Source organism: Microcaecilia unicolor, chromosome 2 (genome assembly GCF_901765095.1).
Source record: "Microcaecilia unicolor chromosome 2, aMicUni1.1, whole genome shotgun sequence".
Lineage (NCBI taxonomy): Eukaryota > Metazoa > Chordata > Amphibia > Gymnophiona > Siphonopidae > Microcaecilia > Microcaecilia unicolor.
The window spans coordinates 644,916,331-644,938,382 of record NC_044032.1 but is presented as its reverse complement, the minus strand read 5'-3'; the positions used below and the strand labels follow the sequence as shown (position 1 = coordinate 644,938,382).

The following is a 22,052-nucleotide window of genomic DNA, read 5'->3' as shown; positions in this document are numbered from 1 at the left end:
TGATTTTTTATTTTTATACGCACAATACAAAATGTAATCACAATTAATACACAATCAGGCTTATTTTCAAAAAAGAAGGACACCCATCTTTCGACACAAATCGCAAGATGGGCGTCCTTCTCACAGGGTCGCCCAAATCGGTATAATGGAAAGCCAATTTTGGGCGTCCCCAACTGCATTCTGTTGCGGGGACGACCAAAGTTCGCGGAGGCGTGTCGGAGGTGTAACGAAGGCGGGACTTGGGCGTGCCTAACACATGGACATCCTTGACCCATAATGGAAAAAAAGGGGCATCTCTGACAAACACTTGGTCGACTTTACCTGGTCCTTTTTTTCTTATGACCAAGGCACAAAAAGGTGCCCGAACTGACCACCGGAAGGAATAGGGGATATCCTCCCCTTGCTCCCCCAGTGGTCACTAACCCCCTCCCACCCTCAAAAAAAATGTTTTTAAATATTTTTTGAGTGGGAGGACGACCAAGGATTCCAAAGACTGAAAGGATATATAATAATAAAGATGTTTATTGAGGTATAAAGACTCGACACAACGTCGTGTTTCGGCCGTTAGGCCTGCATCAGGAGTCTTAAGGCCGAATGCTTTTGAGAACTATTTGATGAAGGCAAATCCTTAATGCAGCATTCTATACAAGCGTTGTGTCAGAGGAGACAACGAAGCACGCTCACCTTCACAACGGTCTTTCTAAAGACCTCCCTTTGTTGAGGATTTGCCTTCATCAAATAGTTCTCAAAAGCATTCGGCATTAAGACTCCTGATGCAGGCCTAACGGCCGAAACACGACGTTGTGTTGAGTCTTTATACCTCAATAAACATCTTTATTATTATATATCCTTTCAGTCTTTGGAATCCTTGGTCGTCCTCCCACTTTTATTTCATTTCTTGTTGTTGTCCGTGGGGCGTCTAGAGTTCTCCGCCTTCTGGCGGATATTTTTTCTCTTTAAATATTTTTTGCCAATCTCTATGCCAGCCTCAAATATCATAATCAGGTCCATCACAGCAGTATGCAGCTCCCTGGAGCAGTTTTAGTGGGTGCAGTGCATTTCAGGCAGGCGGACCTAGGCCCACCCCCCCCCCCCCCACCTGTTACACTTGTGGTGGTAAATGTGAGCCCTTCAAAACCCACCAGAAACCCACTCTACTCACATGTAGGTGCCCCCCTTCACCCCTTAGTGCTATGGTAGTGTTGTACAGTTGTGGGTTGTGGGTTTTAGGAGGCTCAGCACCCAAGGTAAGGGAGCTATGCACCTGGGAGCAATTTCTGAAGTCCACTGCAGTCCCCCCTAGGGTGCCCGGTTGGTGTCCTGGCATGTGAGGGGGACCAGTGCACTACAAATGCGGGCGCCTCCCATGACCAAAGGGCTTGGATTTGGTCGTTTCTGAGATGGGCGCCCTCGGTTTCAATTATTGTCGAAAACCGGGGACAACCATCTCTAAGGTCGACCTAAATGTTGAGATTTGGGCGACCCAACTGTATTATCGAAATGAAAGATGGACGCTCATCTTGTTTTGATAATATGGGTTTCCCCACCCCTTCGCTGGGACATCCTGCGAGGAAAACTTGGGCGACCCATTCGATAATGCCCCTCCACGTATGGCACAACACATGCAGCTCATTTCTTTCCTATCCTACAAATCAAGAACTGGTTAATCCTTCTTGTAAACTGAACTAAAACCTAATGAGACACTCAAGTAATATTGGATGTATATTTCCAGGGGTGGAGGTTATTAGCCTACCATTGCATGACCCAACAATCAGTTAGTTGAGATTGATGAGGCTTAAACCATTTTGCCCTCTATGATACTTAGGTCAGAAATGGCTGCATTAGAACTGATGAGTCACTGGTCAAATGTCTTATTTGCATATAATCAGAACAGAGCTCCAGGGCTGGGTGCAGCACAGCCCGGCCGATTCACACTGGTTTCAGGCCAGGAGTGCTCAACATAATGGCAGGGCTGTGGCCTGAGTTGGCTCCGGAGCATGAATGCTGTTTCGAGCATGCACAGTGATGTTCTGGAGCCATGACTAGGTCCAAAAAGAATCTGGGGCCTAAATTTTGGAGGCTGTCTAGCTGGAGCTCTGCAAAATTTGCAGTTTTGCTCTGTGGTCGCTGGGGGTCTATCGGTACCCAATCCAAAGGTGGTCACCAACTGGAAAGACTTTGGGGATCAGGGTAAGGGGTCTAGTGATCCAAATAAAATTTTAGTTTTTTTTTAAAGGGTTTCTGGGACATGTGTGATGGAAAGCGAGGGGCTAATTTATTTTGGAAATTTTTGATAATCATGGGTTCTTGAGAACCTGAGGTGGGATGGTGGAGTGGAATCTGAAAAAAAAAAATCATTTAATTGGTGGAAACCCTGGGGTACTACTACTAATCATTTCTATAGCGCTACTGCATATATGCAGTGCAGTGCACATTTTATGCAGGTACATTCTCTGTCCCTAGAGGGCTCACGATCTTAGCTTTTTGTACCTGAGGTAATGCAGGGTTAAGTGACTTGCCCAAGGTCACTAAAGTGGAAACTGAACCTAGGTTGCCAGGATCAAAGCCCACTGCCCTAACCATTAAGACTATCTAGAAAGCCAGTGGTGAATTTCTTTGGAGCACCCTCAATAGAGGAGGTGTCTGAGACTTAGTTGTAATAGTCTAGAAGGATATTTGAGGAATTTGTGAAATGTTAATACTGTTTTTTTTTGTTTTTTGTTTTTGAGAAAAATGTGTGACATCTCTAAAAATGTACTGGTGGGTTTTGAAGGGCTCACATTTACCACCACAAGTGTAACAGGTGGGGGGGGGGGATGGGCCTGTCTGCCTGCCTGCCTGAAGTGCACTGCACCCACTAAAACTGCTCCAGGGACCTGCATACTGCTGTCCGGGAGCTGGGTATGACATTTGAGGCTGGCAAAAAATATTTTTAAAGTTTTTTTTTTTTAGGGTGGGAGGGGGTTAGTGACCACTGGGGGAGTAAATGGAGGTGATCCCTGATTTCTTCCAGTGGTCATCTGGTCAGTTCAGGCACCTTTTTGAGGTTTGGTCACAAGAAAAAATGGACCAAGTAAAGTCGCCCAAGTGTTCGTCAGGGACGCCCTTTTTTCCATTATTGGCTGATGATCCCCATGTGTTAAGAACGCTATGCTTCCGACACGCCCCCGTGAACTTTGGTCGTCCCCGCGACGGAAAGCAGTTGAGGATGCCCAAAATCGGCTTTCGATTATGCCGATTTGGGCGACCCAGAGAGAAGGACGCCCATCTCCCAATTTGTGTCGAAAGATGGGTGCCCTTCTCTTTCGAAAATAAGCCTGCAAGTGTCCAGACTAATACAATCGAATAGACCACATTTTTCACGTGTGGGGACTTTCAAAACAATATACTATAGTCCTTGTCCCAAACCACCATAATCTTTCACCTACTCTTATCTTTATTCCTCTTGTTTAGATATCAGAGTGTCCAGACTAGGCAGAAGCCCCTTAATATTTTATTACTAGTAAAAAAGCCCCGTTTCTGATGCAAATGAAACGGGGGCTAGCAATGTTTTCTTCTGTGTGCATGTGGGAGTGTGTGTGTCCCTGCCCTCTGGCCTCTCTCCCCTCCCCCCTCTGAGTCCTTCACTGTTACAGAGCCAGCGATTTGATTTCGTGCTCTGCTGTTTTCCTTCACCTACTGTGTTACAGAGAGGGCGGGGCAGACACTCATAGGGAAACCGGATATCTCGCCCCCTTCACACTTCCGGCTGGAGGCTTCATAGAACGTTGGTGTTGCCTTTTATATAGAGAGATTATTATCACGGTGCCTGGTGTGATGTCTTTGTGCAAAGTACATTTTGTTGTACTCCTGCATAGTCTAGGTAGGTTATAAATGCAATAAATACATAAAGTAACATGCAACAAGTTATTGTAGTTGTGTTAGCAAGATACTGATTAATTTAATACGTTTCATTGAGAACTTGAGGGGTATTTTGTTTGATGTTGCATCTATCGAGGTCTATAAGGACTGAATTTTCTGTTGGGAAAGGAAAGGGACGGACAGCAATTATCACACGTGAGGATCAATGTAGAAATCCCCATGTTAGAGAAGTTGACCACACACGCGAGCTTTCTGCAAAACAATTACCCACAGGATGCAGTATTCAGCCACAGCTTATTGCGAAATGTGCCTCTTCCTGTCAGTGATTGTAAGCTCCTTGGAGCAGGGACCGTCCTTTTTTGTTAAACTGTACAGTGCTGCGTAACCCTAGTAGCACTCTAGAAATGTTAAGTAGTAGTAGTAGTAGTATTACATATAGCAGTGATTTAACCAGAGCTGAGATTGTGATGTCATAATGCCTCATTCCACCAATGCCTAAGAGCCAACCTCATCAGTGATGTCACAATGGCTTGATTGTCCTATATTTGTCTCGCTCTTATCTATTAGATTGTAAGCTCTTTGAGCAGGGACCGTTCTTTTTTGTTAAACTGTACAGTGCTGCGTAACCCTAGTAGCACTCTAGAAATGTTAAGTAGTAGTAGTAGTAGTTTTGGAGGCCGTATCTTGCGAAGGATGTAAAAAGAATTGAAGCGGTGCAAAGAAAAGCTATGAGAACGGTATGGGATTTGCGTTACAAGACGTATGAGGAGAGACTTGCGGACCTGAACATGTATACCCTGGAGGAAAGGAGAAACAGGGGCGATATGATACAGACGTTCAAATATTTGAAAGGTATTAATCTGCAAACGAACCTTTTCCGGAGATGCAAAGGCAGTAGAACGAGAGGACATGAAATGGGACTGAAGGGGGGCAGACTCAAGAAAAATGTCAGGAAGTATTTTTTCACGGAGAGAGTGGTGGATGCTTGGAATGCCCTCCCGCGGGAGGTGGTGGAAACGAAAACGGTAACGGAATTCAAACATTGCCTGGGATAAACATAAAGGAATCCTGTTCAGAAGGAATGGATCCTAAGGAGCTTAGCCGAGATTGAGTGGCAGAGCCGGTGGCGGGAGGCGGAGATGGTGCTGGGCAGACTTATACGGTCTGTGCCAGAACCAGTGGTGGGAGGCGGGGCTGGTGGTTGGGAGGCGGGGATAGTGCTGGGCAGACTTATACAGTCTCTGCCCAGAAAAGGACAGGTACAAATCAAGGTAAGGTATACACAAAAAGTAGCACATGTGAGTTTATCTTGTTGGGCAGACTGGATGGACCGTGCAGGTCTTTTTCTGCCGTCATCTCATCTACTATGTAGTACTGTCAGTGATTGGCTCATGCACTGACAGAAATGGGGACATTAAAACAAACGGTGCCCAGGTCTGCAAAATACCTGACAGTCTAGCAGCCCCCCAAACTGACCTGATCTAGCCCCTCTCCCCTTCCTCCCTCCAACAGGTAGCCTCTGAGCTGTTGCAGAAAGCTATTTCAGAGAAGAGGGGCTAGGGAAGACTCTCGTTAACTTCCTATATCGTCTAAGACCTGGCGGTAGATTTCTCACACTGTTCTCACCTGGCAGACATCATAGCTTTCCATTGCTACAGACTGACTAATAGCCTCCTCTCCATAAATTTTAATATGCTGTGCACTGATGTCTATTATCTCAAATAGATTACTGTAACGCTATCTGTACTGGTATTACAGAAAGACTACAAAAGAAACTCCAACCTTTACAAAACACAGCCGCCAGAATGATTTTCAAGTGTAAAAAGTATAGGGCCACACCCCTATTGAATAAACTTCATTGGCTTCCGGAAAACGCACAAATTATTTACAAAATTTCTTGCCTAATTTTCAAGTCTTTCCATGGCCAAGCACCCAAGCATTTGTGTACTCTGCTAAACAGACCTTCAACAGTTTTTCTTTTTCACTCCTATGATCAAAATCTACTTAATTTTCCATCTATTAAGGGGGATCTGTATAAGAAACACTTTAAACAGTTCTTTTCTATTTCAATCCGCTTATAATTGGAGTAATCTTCCTTTGAGCAAGCATTCTCTTATCATTCCTTTCGCAAGAAATTGAAGACTTTTCTTTTTAACAAATGTTTGATCATGTAAAGTTCTTATTCTTTATAACATATCTTTACTTTTTTGGGGGATTTTGTTATTCCCAAATTTCTTTGGCTTTTCGTTGTATACTGCTTAGGACTTCTTTGGAATAGGTGGTCTATAAAAGCCTAGATTAAATTAACTGTAGTGTTAAAAACCTTTCTGTATGGTTCGGCCAGTAATGAAAGGAAAACAGGAGTGGGAAACAGATCAAAGCTCTTCCAACAAAGATCAAGGAGCATCCAATAAGAAAACAAAGCTTCTATTGGTGATTCTTCATGATGACTCGACACGGCATCGTGTTTCGATACCTACGTGCCTGCCTCAGCTGTTCAACAGCATTTGCTGGCAGCGCAAATCGTTTAGATCATTACTTATCAGTCTTCTTTAAGACCTCTTTTAGCAGTTCAGTTTTTGAAGACAGACTCAATAGTTCTACAATACAACAAGATCAAGAGACTCCTGAGGCAGGCACGTGGGTGCCGAAACATGGTGTCATGTCGAGTCACCATTAAGAATCACCAATGTGTTTTGTTTTTGGAGATAGACCAGTGTAATAATGTGTATAACCATTTCATCGAATAACGTATTGTCTACTTGTTCGTTTATTGACGTCTTAATTATAAAATTTGACAATAATAGGTTGTGGGTTGGGGGAGAGGGAGGATGGAATACTATTTAAAATTTGATGATGGGCCATATTCATGTGTCTTTGCTGTATGCGCTTTGATGTTTGACATTTTGCATACCAAGACTTGTAAATGTATTTCATGTCATTGGTCATCAATAAAAAGTTGAACCATAAAAGCTTTATTTTCATATTGGGTGCTCCTTGGTCTTTGTTGGAAGAGACGTGATCCGTTTCCCACTCCTGTTTTCCTGCCTTGTGCTTCCCATGGGATTCTGGTGTTCTTTCCACATCTGTAGTTTGTCTGCGTTTATCAGCCTGTAACAAACCACAGACTACTCATTAACCTTGTGCTAGCTGCCTGCAAGGACCCCTTGATTTGGTTGTTTGGCTGCCTACCCTGTGATGTATGGATTCCAGAGGCGGATAACTCTGTCCAGCCCGCCAGTCACCAGAATGTTGCACTCTTTGCAGAAATCAAAGGTTTTGACGCCCTTGTGAACTTTAAAGATAGATTCGTCATCAGGAAGCCTTCTGGGTGAGACTGCCCCTACCAGCACCGAACGCTTGCTTTTCACACTGCTTGAATCCAGAAGGTCCTTCAGACGTTTCTGTACATTCTTCGTTCCTTCGACACAGCCTGTCTCCAACCCCCCAGTAGAGAAAGAAAAAAAAGGAAAACAAATGTTACCATTCTATTCTTGGCAGTTTGTAACGATTCTACAGTCTCAAAGCAAATCACTTTGATTTTCAGGAAATCACTAAAAACCAACCTCTTCAAAAAGGCCTACCCCAACGACCCCACGTAACCCTCTTCACCTACCACCACAGCATGACTATGATCGAACAGGACATCACTCAATCTTCATCCATTCCGACCCTCCACTTATACCTCATACGATCACTATACAACTTTGTATTTGTTATCCACCAACTGGGCAAATGCCTTTGACGGTACTATGTAAGCCACATTGAGCCTGCAAATAGGTGGGAAAATGTGGGGTACAAATGCAATGAATAAATAAAATAAATAAAGTGACTTGCCGTACATATGACACAGCTGAGGGCAGCTGGCAGGCAACCTTTGGGAGAGTTCATGGTTCAATGTCCATCTTTATTTGATATACAGCTCATCATAAAACATCTGAGCGGTTTACAAAACATAGAAAAATGAAAGCAGATAAACACTATCCCTCCCCCCCCCGCCCCCAATGCTAAGTGATTAAAGCAGGCAAGAGAAGCTCTGGGCTTCTTAAATCACTCTCAGCTGTCTGACGATCTTTGACGGATAAGAATTACACATTGTCAGCATGGATGGTAGCTACATCCCTTTGGAAGTGAAAATATTAATATGATATTAAGTTTTTTTTTTAAACACCCAGTGATAATAGTTTTGGGATTAAAGGAACATCAAAAATCTAAAATTAACAATTTTTATTTTAAGTAAAGTAAAATAAAGAAAAATCTTAAAGAAGACCGGTGACGATAGGAGAATGGTGGCTTGAACCAACAATTTCCCCATGACTCCGTTTAACTGAGGTCTTCTAAACACAAAAATTAAGATGTGGATAGCATAAGTCTTATTGCAAGGTATAGGAGGTTACTATTTTGGCTTATGCAAAACATTGGAGCTTGGATGACAGTTTATTGATGACATTCAGTGCCACTAAACTGGGCAGTGCCACTGAATATCATCCCTGACTGCCCAAGTCAAAAGTGGGCAGGTCAGGGGCGGTACAGGGGGAGGCACTGTGGGGAGGAGCCAGTGGTTATTCAGGTGCCGGAAATATTCAGTGCCGGAACCCCCATAGCTAGGCCAACTGCACACTCGCAGGTTGGGGAAGGGGGAAGAAAGAAGGGGAGTCTTTTTTTGGGGGGGATCGTGGAGCTAAAAAAATGAGTTATGCAGGTCCTGGCTGATATTCAGCCGGGGACCTACATGTCTTATGAGGGCCCCGGCTGAATATTGGTCGTGACCTGCACAAGCTCCAGCGGCCAGGGTCCTTTCAGTTAGCCCCAGATATTCAGTGCCAGTGTCCGGAAATGGCCCAGCACTGAATATTGGGGGCTAATCTAGCTGGCGACAGTAAGCGTTTAAAGAAACACTGACCGCTGCCAGCTGACTACCGGCCGGTATGTGGCCTATCCAGTCTGAGGAGCAGGAACAAAAAAACAGGAGGAACCTCTACGATGAATCGACTCAGTGCCATCTACTATCCCTTCCTCTCCCTTAGAGATCCTAAGTATTTGTGCAAACTTTCTTGAATTCAGATACGGTCTTCATCTCCACCGCCTCCTCTGGGGGGGTAGGGGGGAAGAGACGTCCCACAAATTCACCACCCTTTCCGTGACAAAGTATTTCCTCAGGTTACTCCTGAGTCTGTCCCTTTCATCTTCATCCTAAGCCCATTCATTCCAGAGCTTCCTTTTAACTGAAAGAGGCTCGCCTCATGTGCGTTTATGCCACAGAGGTATTTAAACTTATGCTTCTCTTTTGCTTCCATCTTGGCTATTACGGACCATTTGCCTTGCTGTTTTCTGAGCTTAATTCTGTTAAGGCCTGGGAAGTGATTTTTATGGGGGGATAGCTGTTCCCCCTGGTTCAGTCTGGTAGTGCCATTTGGTGTTCCACTCACCAGAGAGAACCACTAGAGGGCATAACCCTGTTTTCATCTGACTCGGGGTTTGTGTAGAGGTGTAGGAATGCCCCCTAATACCCATTCCAACCCAAGGGAATAGTTACACCCTTATATGTTGTATAGGAAAGGTTTCAAAGATATATAGCTTTATTTGTCAACTCACCAATATAATACAGGATAAGGTAACATAGTAACATAGTAGATGACGGCAGAAAAAGACCTGCATGGTCCATCCAGTCTGCCCAACAAGATAAACTCATATGTGTATACCTTACCTTGATTTGTACCTGCCTTTTTCAGGGCACAGACCTTACAAGTCTGCCCAGCAGTATTTCCCGCCTCCCAATCATCAGTCCCGCCTCCCATCACCGGCTCTGGCACAGACCGTATAAGTCTGCCCTCCACTATCCTCGCCTCCCAACCACCAACCTCTCTTCCCCCGCCTGCTCCGCCACCCAATTTCAGCTAAGCTTCTGAGGATCCATTCCTACTACACAGGATTCCTTTATGCATATCCCACGCATGTTTGAATTCCGTTACCGTTTCATCTCCACCACCTCCCGCGGGAGGGCATTCCAAGCATCCACCACCCTCTCCGTGAAAAAATACTTCCTGACATCTTTTTTGAGTCTGCCCCCCCTTCAATCTCATTTCATGTCCTCTTGTTCTACCGCCTTCCCATCTCCGGAAAAGATTTTTTTGCGGAGATAGTGCGGAGGTGATACACAAGGCGATCAAGGTGTGGAGGTCCGCAGGACAGCATGCCTTTTGGAGATCTCCAACCACATACATTTGCTGTCAGTCTTTTTATACCCTTTTGCTTGCATTCAAATGAATGGGCTCCCATACACTCCTATGATAAACTCACAGATGACCCCCCCTTTTTATGCCCAACCGCAAGATGCTTCTCAGGAAGATTTCCCTCCCTTTTGGACAAATGGTCCAACACTGTTCCCTTATCTTATTTGGGACTTCCCTATTCTCTTGTTGCTACCTGCTACTTTCCTTTTTTTTTTTTTCTTGAGTTAGTATATTTCACAACTCTTCAACTGTCAACTGTAAAAACAAGCCTTCTCCAACTCAGATACAGAGATAAAGGAAGCCATTTTACAGATGAGAGATTCCATTTTGATTTCAAATTCCTTGACCATTCTTTTTCCAATTTGGCCTCAGTCTAGGCTCTAGGCCGGGCCTTGCTTTTCCAGCAGGCTTCCGGCTGCACAAGCCACTTGATTTTTAGCTTGGCCTAACTTTCCAAAAGGCCTGCTCCCTTAAACTTGGGCTCCCACCATTCCAGTAGTGGCCCTTAGCTGTATTATATCTCTACAGAAGAGATTGTTGCTTTATAGGGTTTTTGATTTATGATGACTGTATATATTTTATGTTTCTATGTTTTACAGACCACCTTTCCCTTCATTCGATAACTCACCACCTACATTTATGTGCCAAGTGCGGATGTAAAGTTTTAAAATACCAGCACTTATGCGAAAGACTGTTATAGTTACAAAAGTGCTAGTTGGGAACTAAGCAGTGTTCTATAACTACTGTTCCCGGAGGCGGGAGGTGAGGATAGTGCTGGGCAGACTTATACGGTCTGTGCCAGAACCGGTGGTGGGAAGCGGGGTTGGTGGTTGGGAGGCGGGGATAGTGCTGGGCAGACTTACACGGTCTGTGCCCTGAAAAGGACAGGTACAAATCAAGGTAAGGTATACACAAAAAGTAGTACATGTGAGTTTATCTTGTTGGGCAGACTGGATGGACCATGCAGGTCTTTTTCTGCCGTCATCTACTATGTTACTATGTTATGTTCCCTCTAAGCTGAGCCTCCAACTGCACTGCCGCCAGAAAAGGGGGAGGGGGGTGCTTCAATATTGTGTTTTCCATCGCTAGTGACAGGCAGGTTCCATAGAGTCCTGCAGAGCTTGCCTGTCTCTCACTATTGAAAATGTGATAGTGAAATAGCTCCCCCCGCTGGCAGGACAGTAGGTGGAGGACTCCCGCTCAGCTTAGAGGGAACTGTGTCAATAACTTTAGTGTGCAATGTGGATCTGAAAAATGTTACAAAATTACCTCTTGTGAATTGTGGTGGAACATGCGTCTCTCAGCTTTTTCACTGACCTCAGTTAAAGGGGCCTAGTTGGTGTGAGCAGGATTGTTTTAGGAAGTTAACAGAGGATGGAGGAAGAATAATAAATACAAGGTGCTTATCTATAGAAAAGCATTGCTACTGATAATTGGTTTTCTCCTCCAGTTCACAAGCTCCTTATATAAGAAGATATCAGCATTGTTATAATTTCTGTATCAATAGCTGAGAAAAATAATTTTGTATTAGACATGTTTTACTGTTCTGAAAACAATCTGTATCCTACCTATCGATCAAAGTCCCCTTTATTGTATTCTTGCTGACCTATTGATTTCTTTGTATAGAACTAATTGTTAGTTGATCCTCTGATGTAACCTGGTTGGGAGGCAGGGATAGTGCTGGGCAGACTTATACGGACTGTGCCAGTGCCGGAGGTGGGAGGCGGGGCTGGTGGTTGGGAGGCGGGGATAGTGCTGGGCAGACTTATACGGACTGTGCCAGTGCCGGTGGTGGGAGGCGGGGCTGGTGGTTGGGAGGCGGGGATAGTGCTGGGCAGACTTATATGGTCTGTGCCAGAGCCGGTGGTGGGAGGCGGGGCTGGTGGTTGGGAGGCGGGGATAGTGCTGGGCAGACTTATACGGTCTATGCCAGAGCCGGTGGTGGGAGGCGGGGCTGGTTTGGGAGGCGGGGATAGTGCTGGGCAGACTTATACGGTCTATGCCAGAGCCGGTAGTGGGAGGCGGGGCTGGTGGTTGGGAGGCGGGGATAGTGCTGGGCAGACTTATACGGTGTATGCCAGAGCCGGTGGTGGGAGGCGGGGCTGGTGGTTGGGAGGCGGGGATAGCGCTGGGCAGACTTATATGGTCTGTGCCCTGAAGAGCACAGATACAAATCAAGGTAAGATATACACAAAAAGTAGCACATATGAGTTTATCTTGTTGGGCAGACTGGATGGACCATAGTAGATGCCGTCATCTACTATGTTACTATGTAACCTGTTTTTTGCTTAGGGAAAGGGAAAGGGAATGGGTCTTATATACCACCTTTCTGTGGTTTTTTTCAACTACATTCAAAGTGGTTTGCATATTATATACAGGTACGTATTTGTACCTGGGACAATGGAGGGTTAAGTGACTTGCTCAGAGTCACAGGGAACTGCAGTGGGAATTGGACCCAGTTCCCCAGGGAGTCCACTGCATTAACCACTAGGCTACTCCTCCGCAATCCTGTATGCTTTCTTTGTCAAGCAAGAAGCTCATGAGTGGAGAACTGACATCCGATTGCCAGCGATCAGTCTCATAAAACTTTTTGCCAGCAATTATTCCTCTGAATAAAGGAAACTTAACCAACCACTTTGCCTTGAAGTGTTGATTAGCAGCCTGAAATCCACAGCAACTCACTTAGTGCATCAGTGCAAGAGGGTATGCACATGGGGAGGCACATGGGCAGGGAGTAGGTGTGTCCAACATTTAAACATGTAACTTACAGAATACTGTAAGTTAGACATTAAAGTGCCCCATTTAGGCACAAGAGAGGGACTGACTGACCATTGGGACAACAGGGCAGCACCCGAGGGCCCACAGCAGTAGGTAGCCCATTCTCCCCTAGTTTCTATCTAGTTTAATCATTTTTGATAGGTGGTTAGGAGCAGTGGCGTACCAAGGGCAGGGCGGTGGGGGCAGTCTGCCCCGGGTGCACGCTGCTGGAGAATGCAGAGAGCAGCCGTGCGCCTGTTGCCTCCGCTGGTTCCCTGCTCCCTCTGCCCCGGAACAGGTTACTTCCTGTTCCGGGGCAGAGGGAGCAGGGTGCCAGTGAAGCCAACAGGCACGCGGCTGCTCTCTGCACCCTCCAGCAGCCAAGAATGCCCCCGGGGGGGGGGGGGATTGATGCACCGGGGAGGGGGGTGTCATTGCGCCGGGGGGGGGGGTCGTCCTGCAACCTGGGGGGACGGACGCCGCTGCTCCTGGGGTGGGGTGCGCAGCGGCGATCCGCCCTGGGTGGCAGCCGACCTAGCAGGGGCGTAGCCAGACAGCAGATTTTGGGTGGGCCTAGAAAAGAATTGGGTGGGCACCAAGTGTTCTGCTCCCCCCCCCCAATGCAATGAGGCCAGTATCAGCAGCTTAGGAAGCTTAGACTGCTGAAGTGGAGAGCAGTGCTTTCAGCACCATCAGGGGGAGGTCTTCAGCTGGCGATGCTTGGGATCCCCACTAGCTAGCACTAAATATGTGCTGCTGTTGGGTGGGCCTGAGCCCTAAGTGGATGGGCCCCGGCCCACCCAGGCCCATCTGTGGCTACGCCACTGCGACCTAGGATCGCCACTGGTTAGGAGTCTATAACACCAGGGGCCCACTGTCAGTCCGACTCTGTCTGCTATTGATAAGGGCAAGTGGGCATGTCTAAATGGAGGAACGTAGATGCCGACATATGCTAGCATTCTAATGGAGTCTGCACACCCAGGTGTCAAATTTGTGGGCCCAGTTACAGAATTGTCCCCCTTGAGTTTATTATTAGAGGATGTGAAATATCCATATTTAAATATAGATACTCTTCCCCTCCAAGCTCTTCAGCTTGGAGAAAAGACGGCTGAGGGGAGATATGATAGAGGTCTATAAAATAATGAGTGGAGTGGAACGGGTAGATGTGAATCATTTGTTTACTCTTTCCAAAAATACTAGGACTAGGTGGCACACAATGAAGCTATTAAGTAGTAAATTTAAAACAAACCAGAGGAAATATTTCTTCACTCAACATGAAATTAAATTCTGGAATTCGTTGGCAGAGAATGTAGTAAATGCAGTTAGCTTAGCTGTGTTTAAAAAAGGTTTGGACTGCTTCCTAAAGGAAAAGTCCATAGATCATTATTAAAATGGACTTGGGGAAAATCCACTGCTTATTTCTAGGATAAGCAGCATAAAGTGTATTGTACTGTTTTGGGATCTTGCCAGGTATTTGTGATCTGGATTGGCCATTATTGGAAACAGGATGCTGGGCTTGATGGACCTTCAGTCTGTCCCAGTATGGCAATACTTATGTACTTATGGAAATAACCTTGTGAGGTCAAAAATATTTTATATGCTCAGGAACAAGAATACAGGAAGAACCACAATTGAGGTTTAAAACCAACTGGATAATTACAGTACTGAACACTCTTCCAAAAGTAACAGTGCATCGGTAGTACAACCGAACTCCAGAGACTGGGGAGCTTCGCCACTCACCTATGACCAGTGCAGTGAGATAATCGTTGGAACTGGAAATTACGGACTTGATAGAATGGACATATTTAATCTGTAACAGAATGCACAGGAAAAGCAAAGATTGGAGAATCAGGCCACACATTCACTCTTAAAGGGTTATTGCAAATAAGGCTTTCTGCTTTCATGATGCAGGGGAAGAAGTGAAGAGAGAAGGAGAGAGAAGTGATGGCAAATAGACAGGAGACCCTGGAAACAGAGGTGAGAGAAAACATGGGAAAGCAGAACCAGAGACTGGAACCAACATGATTACAAAACTAAAATGGCCAGAAAACATTTGTACAGTTCCAAATCACGATCAATCAAGATTTTCTTTTTTGAAACAAGTGTGCAGTTTCTAAATTCACACTGGCACAACCACTAATAGTAAACAAAGCACATTTAGCAAAACTGTTAAAGCAAGTTACTGGGGAATGCTGCTGATTTTTGGAGGTGTCTTCATAAACCCCTGGTCTTAAGTACCGATCTCCCTTTGTTGGCCTTCCCTTTAACAGCTAAAGCCCTAATAGCACAGGGAATCCCACAGTGGGAAGAATCGGAAGGAAATAAGTCCCATCAATTTGACAGATTTTAATGAGACTTGGACAGAGAACAGATTATTCTCCCCAAACCTTTCGACAGTTCGTCAAGTATGTCAAGCCTATATATACTTTAGAGAGTCAGGTAAAGCTTATCTGGGCATTACTACAGGGTGCCAGTGGCTCTTATTAGCCAACAGTTCCTGAACTGATGAGAAGACAGCTCCCTGACCAGGGTTTTGTAAACTGTATCATTGACTTTCCAATAATGATGACTGCAATGATGCCCAGGAAGATAGGAAGTGATGTCGCATCCAAATTGATATTGTAAATTATTCAAACAATAAGACAATGTGTGATCATTATGGTGCGAAGGCCAAATTTTTCCCAGCCCCTTTGACAGGTTACTATAATCCCTGGTGTACTGGATACCTTGGTTTTTGTGTGCATGTCTCACGGTCACTTGGTTATTTGATGGAAAAGGCATTCTTCACTGAATGTAAAGAAGTCTTAATGGGACACTATTTCTTGTGTGGTCACTTAGCTTATCAGCATCTGCCTCCTGAATGGGGAGGAAACTGCAATTGTGGAGGTATATCTACATTTGACCATACATAAGAACTATTCAGAAATTATACCTTGACCACATATTTCCCAGATCACTATCAGGGCTAGGACACTGCAGAAATGAGATTTAGAAGAATCTAAAATCATAGTGAATGATCAGAGTGCAAACCTCTTTTGAAGTTATGCCATGGAATGAGGACTCTTACTCATGCAGTAAGAAGACTTCAGGCTGTAGTTGAAATAAAAGCTTATGATCTAGCCCAAGACATACGACTTATTAATAAGGAGATGACCCAAATGAATGAATTTACTATTCAGAATAGGTTAGCCTTAGATTATTTACTTTCTTCCCAAGGAGGTGTCTGTGCCTTTATAAATACTAGTTGTTGTGTTTATGTTGATGACCAATCTCAGATATTGTTGCATTCATCAGCCTATCTTGAGAATCTATCCTACATCCCAAAAAGCTCAGATATGGGTTACGGTGCCTGAGATTGGTCCTGGTTACTCAACTTTAGTTCTTCGGAAGAAAAATTGTACAGATTATAGTTGTAGTGATTATAGCAATACTAATAACTTGAATTGAATTGCAGTGTTGTGTGCAATGTTTTCAGTGTTGTGTTAAAAAGATGGCCACTATGAAACCACCTACTATGACACAAATCACTTAGCGGAGGAACAGACTGAGTATGTAGATTTAACCTTTGATGGGGGAAACTGTGAAGAGATAATCTTAGATATAGAAGCCCTAATGAATATTGATGAATGCTGTCTAAATGATCCCTAAAGGAGATCATATGACAAGAGGAGGGAATTGTGGATTTGGAAAACTTAGGGTTAATATCTTAGACTGAAAAATGGTAGAAAATGCCTCTAGGTTACATGAGACAAACTTGGTGCTCTCAGCTTTTACACTGACCTCAGGAAGGACCTAATCAATGTGTACCGATTGTGTTTGGAAGTTAAGAGGTCCCATGAAAGAGAGTAGGACCTAATGCACCAGATGTGTATCTAAAGATAAGCATGGCTATTGAAAGCTGTTTTCTCTCCTAAAGTTCCCAAGCTACAGAAATAACATGTTTATGTTATTTAACAAGACGTTAGTATTGTTTCAATAGTTGAGAAAATATCATGTATTACACATGTTTTGCAGTCCTGAGAAAACCATCTATATCCTACCTATCAATCCGAGTCCTATTGCTTTTGTATTCTTGTTGACCTACTGAATTTTTTAATTAGAACTGACTGTTAGCTGACCTTCTGATGTAATTTGTTTTTAGCTTATATAAACTGTATGCTCCCTTTGTCAGGCAAGAAGTTCAAGGAAGACAACTGACATTCGGTTGCCAGTGGCCTATCTTATAAACCTTTTTATTGCTAGCAAATTCTTTCTCTGAATAGGTTATCAATAGAAACCAAACAAAATAAAACATGGAAAAGAAAATAAGATGATACCTTTTTTATTGGACATAACTTAATACATTTCTTGATTAGCTTTCGAAGGTTGCCCTTCTTCGTCAGATCGGAAATAAGCAAATGTGCTAGCTGACAGTATATATAAGTGATAACATTCAAGCATTACTATGACAGTCTGACAGGGTGGGAGGATGGGGGTGGGTCGGAGGTATGCATGGGGACATCAAAGTATATCATTGATATTCTAACAGGATGTCAGGTTCTCAGGTTCAGAGCCCGCGGGGCTGGGCTCTGGAGCAAACGTGAGCCCTTGGGCTGCTGACAAGGAGCGACAGCAGCAGGCAAAACCCACCAACCAACGCTGGGTAAGCACACCGGCAGGGACTGCAGGCACTGCCCAGCGAACCGGAACACAAGGACTGGAATCCCCTGGACTGGAGGACCCAGGACTGGAACACTGGACTGCAATCCCCCGGACTGGAGGACACAGGACTGGAACACACTGGACTGGAGCACACTGGACTGGAGCACACTGGACTGGTCTGCACAGCTTCACCTGCACTTAGCTACTAAGCCCCCCAGGAGTTGAGCTCCTGGGTTCGAGTAGCCGACAGGACTTACTGGATACCGGATGACATAGGGACCAGGACTGGAAACAGAAGTGCTCCTAACCCTAAACTGATCTACGTGCTCCCAAGCCCTAAACCAGCAGGAGTGTTCCTAACAGTAAACTAACAAAAGGACTTCCTAAGCCCTATACTAAACAGGAGCTCCTAAGCCCTGCTCAAGAAAGGGACTTCCTAAGCCCTAAACTAACAGAGCAGGGAACTAAACACAAAGCTAACACAGGTGCTACTAAGCACCAAGCTACAAGCAGAGCTTTACACTAATAAGCTAAACACAGAACTAACCAGCTACCTAAGCACTGCTCTAGCAAGCTAGAAACAACTAACAAGGTGCTTCCTAAGCACTACTCTGGCAAGCAACCAGAAGAGCTCCTAGCACTGAAAGGGAAGACAGGGGAGGCACACGGAAAAAGCAGTGAAGCTAACACATAAGCCAAAAGTGCTTCTAAAGCACCAAACACCAACAGCAAAGACTGCAATGCTCCCAATAGCACAAACACCAGAAGTACTTCTAACAGCAAACTCTGCAGTGTTCCTAACAACACCAAACCCTGAAGTACTTCTATCAGCAACAGAGCTTCCAAAGCCCTACACATAGCAATGCTTCCAAAACCAAGAGGGAAAGCTAAACACACAAACACCAGTGCACACTGCACTAACACTAACCTGGCCCTTAGCAAAAGCAAGCAGGGAAACTAGACACAACGTCAGAAGTGCACACTGCACCACCCTACCTAGAGCAAACACCACTGTTGCAAAGGCCCTGAAGGAAACAACACCACTTCCTTATCAAGGCCCTCCCTGATGATGTCACACTCCCTAGACCTAGGCAAAAGCACACTGACCCAGAGAGGCCCAACCCACACCAATGCAAAACCGTGAAACACTTGAAGCCAGTACACCCAAAGAGAGGTAGAGCAACTCAGGCAACACACAGCTGTAGTAAAGTAAAACAATTAACCCCATGCTGCTGGAAGCTGCCAGCACAGAGAGACAGAGCCAGCTCAGAAAGGACAGAGAAAAGAAACAGAAGCCAGCTAAGAAGCTGACCCCCAGGAAAGAGGTAAGTTTGAGAGGGGTTCAGACCCCACTCATAACACAGGATGGGTGTGGATAGGTGAGGGGTGGGGTGATCAACAGACACATACAGCTTTGTGGTTTATAATGGGCTAGGAACCCCAGGTCCTTGTTAAGTCCTTTCTGTTGGGTGTTAAAATATTCAATCATTCTAACTTCAAAGGTCTTACGTTCTTGTATGGTTTTAAAGTTACCTTTCAGGATTCTCACTGTGAAGTCACCGGTACAGTGTCCTGGTCCTGTAAAATGTTGACCAACAGGCGTGGGAACCCTAACAAGGATCTGGGGTTCCTAGCCCATTATAAACCATAAAGCTGTATGTCTCTGTTGATCACCCCACCCCACCCCTCACCTATCCACACCCATCCTGTTAGAATATCAATGATATGCTTTGATGTCCCCATGCATACCTCCGACCCACCCCCATCCTCCCACCCTGTCAGACTGTCATAGTAATGCTTGAATGTTTTCACTTATATACACTGTCAGCTAGCACATTTGCTTATTTCCGATCTGACGAAGAAGGGCAACCTTCGAAAGCTAATCAAGAAATGTATTAAGTTATGTCCAATAAAAAAGGTATCATCTTATTTTCTTTTCCATGTTTTATTTTGTTTGATTTCTATTGATAACCTTAAGAGTGGACTAACACGGCTACCACACTCCTCTACTTTCTCTGAATAAAAAGGAAACTTCAACAACCACCCTGCTGTGAGCTGTTAAATCTATCAGGCAAAATCAACATTCGCAAAATTACATGAAGGCCTCTTACCTCTGGGGACAGACCAAGGTTTATCTCTGCCTTTATGCTCCTGTCCCACTCTAGAGGCCAGAGAAGGCTTTTTTCCAACTTCCAAAATTGGAAAAGTGTAAACTATGTACATAGGCCCGATATTCAGCTGGTGGCAGGCAATGCGTTTATTGTCCGCTGACGGTGTTAAACCTAGATATTCAATGCCAAGCCGTTTCTGGTGATCGACATTAAATATCTAGGTTTATTAGGGGGAGTTTGTTCTTAGATATTTCTGTGCGGGGGGGGGGGGGGGGGTTAAATGCTGTGTTAGATACTGTATCTGTTCTTGTTGGATATGTGTTTTTCTTTGCCTCACCTTACATTGGTGTTTTAATTTTTTTAATTTAATTGTTTTAATTTGTGTCACACCTGAAGTTAAAAAGAAGAAGTTAACCAGCTATGTCGATTTTCAGCACTAATTGGTTAACGTTTTAGCGATCAAAGATAGGCCTGCTATTTAAGCGGCCTATTTTGACCAATTAACGTAGTCAGTTTGGCGCTGAATATCAGCGCCTAATCGACTATGTCGTGCGATATAGCCGTTAGCGGCTAGCTGTTAACTGTGATATTCAGAGGGAGATAACCCAGGGCGGGCGCAACCCGATAAGTGTGATAAGCATGGCAAGGGGCGCCGACCTCTGGAGGGCACCACAAGCCATGCTTACTGTCGCTGGCAGCTCACAGTTCCAGCCCCAGCTGCAGCCCTCAGTCCCCACCTGCCCACCCTCAGCTCCCTAACAGCCCTCTATTTGTTCCTGCCGCCCTGCGTTTAAATATTTTATTTTACCTCAAAGTCAAAGTAGCAGCAACAGTGAAAGAAGCAGGTTCGCCTTTATTTTGCTTCTCCTATGCTGGTGTAATATTTTCAATGATGCCTGTTTATATACGCCATGAGTGGTAAAAGGGGTGTGGCTACTGTAGAGGCAGGGCCATAGTGATCCCGCCCCTAAGGCTACCCATAATGAGTACCAGTACCTATTTTCCTACAAAAAAAAGCACTGGGGACAGGTCTGGTAGTGGAGGAATTTGTGTTGTTCTCACTGAGGGGAGGGGAGAGAGAACGTGCTAGATGGGGGGAGGGGAGGAAAAAGAGGAGATGCTGGATGGGCAGGGGGCGCTGACTAATAGGCTGCAGGGGGGGTGCCAGAAACTCTAGCACCAGCCCTGAGATAATCAGTTACCTCCTGCTGAATATCTGTGGTTAGGCGTTTAAACACTATTTAACCAGCTAGGAGCTGTTCCTGCCGGTTAAAGTTTTGAATATCTGGAGGATATGCCACTGACCTGTGTGACCCAGTCATTGTGAACTTTCCAGCGAGTGAAAGTGACAAGCCCACTGTCCAAGATACTGTCCAGGAAAATGCTGGGGATTTCATCCACAGCTGGGCACTTCGTCCAGGTCCTGGGGATCGGTCACAAATAAATAAATAAATAAATGCATTATGACCTAAGAATTTGTGCACTGCCTAATACAATTTATTTACACATTGCAAAATCATTTAGGCAACATAAGAAACATCAAGTTAATAAATAAAACAGACACATGAAAAAATTTAAAAAAAGGTTACAGTCAGAAATGCAAAGCTTTCATTTGCATATTAACATGGAGGGGCATAATCGAACGCGGCTGGCCATCTCTAAGGACAGCCATCTCAGAGGACGGCGCCATGATGGGGCGGGGCGAACTGTATTATCGAACGAGATTGGCGGCCATCTTTCATTTCAATAATACGGTTGGGGCCGGCCAAATGTCATAGATGGCTGGCATCAATTTTCAGCGATAATGGAAACCGAAACCGGCCATCTCAAACCCGGCCAAATCCAAGGCATTTGGTTGTCGGAGGAGCCAGGATTTGTAGTGCACTGGTCCCCCTCACATGCCAGGACACCAAGCGGGCACCCTAGGGGGCACTGCAGTGGACTTCACAAATTGCTGTCAGGTACACAGCTCCTGTTCCTTGGGTGCTGAGCCCCCCAAAGCCCACTGCCCACAACTGTACATCACTACCATAGCCCTAAGGAGTGAAGGGGGGCACCTACATGTGGGTACAGTGGGTTTTGTGTGGGTTTTGGAGGGCCCCCATTTACCACCACAAGTGTAGCAAGTAGGGAGGGATGGGCCTGGGTCCACCTGTCTGAAGTGCACTGCACCCACTAAAAACTGCTTCAGGGACCTGCATACTGCTGTCACGGAGCTGGGTATGACATTTGAGGCTGGCATAGAGGCTGGCAAAACAATGTTTTAAAGTTTTTTTTTAGGGTGGGAGGGGGTTGGTAACCACTGGGGGAATAAGGGGAGGTCATCCCCGATTCCCTGCAGTGGTCATCTGGTCAGTTGGGGTACCTTTTTGAGGCTTGGTCGTGAATAAAAAGGGGCCAAGTGAAGCCGGTGAAATGCTAGTCATCGCCAGTTTTCTTTTTTCCATTA

The 22,052-nt window shown here is 45.1% G+C and overlaps 1 protein-coding gene across 1 annotated transcript in view; it reads right to left on the bottom strand.

Moving 5' to 3' along the window:
• Nucleotides 1–22,052, bottom strand: part of LOC115462710 (WD repeat-containing protein 49-like) — a 169,344-nt gene that overhangs the window by 114,119 nt on the left and 33,173 nt on the right. The window contains exons 7-9 of the mRNA XM_030192712.1: nt 20,909–21,026; nt 14,592–14,661; nt 7,054–7,294 (exon numbers count right to left, since the gene is read on the bottom strand). Of these exons, the coding sequence (XP_030048572.1) occupies nt 7,054–7,294; nt 14,592–14,661; nt 20,909–21,026 (429 nt within the window). The remainder of the gene's footprint in view (nt 1–7,053; nt 7,295–14,591; nt 14,662–20,908; nt 21,027–22,052) is intronic.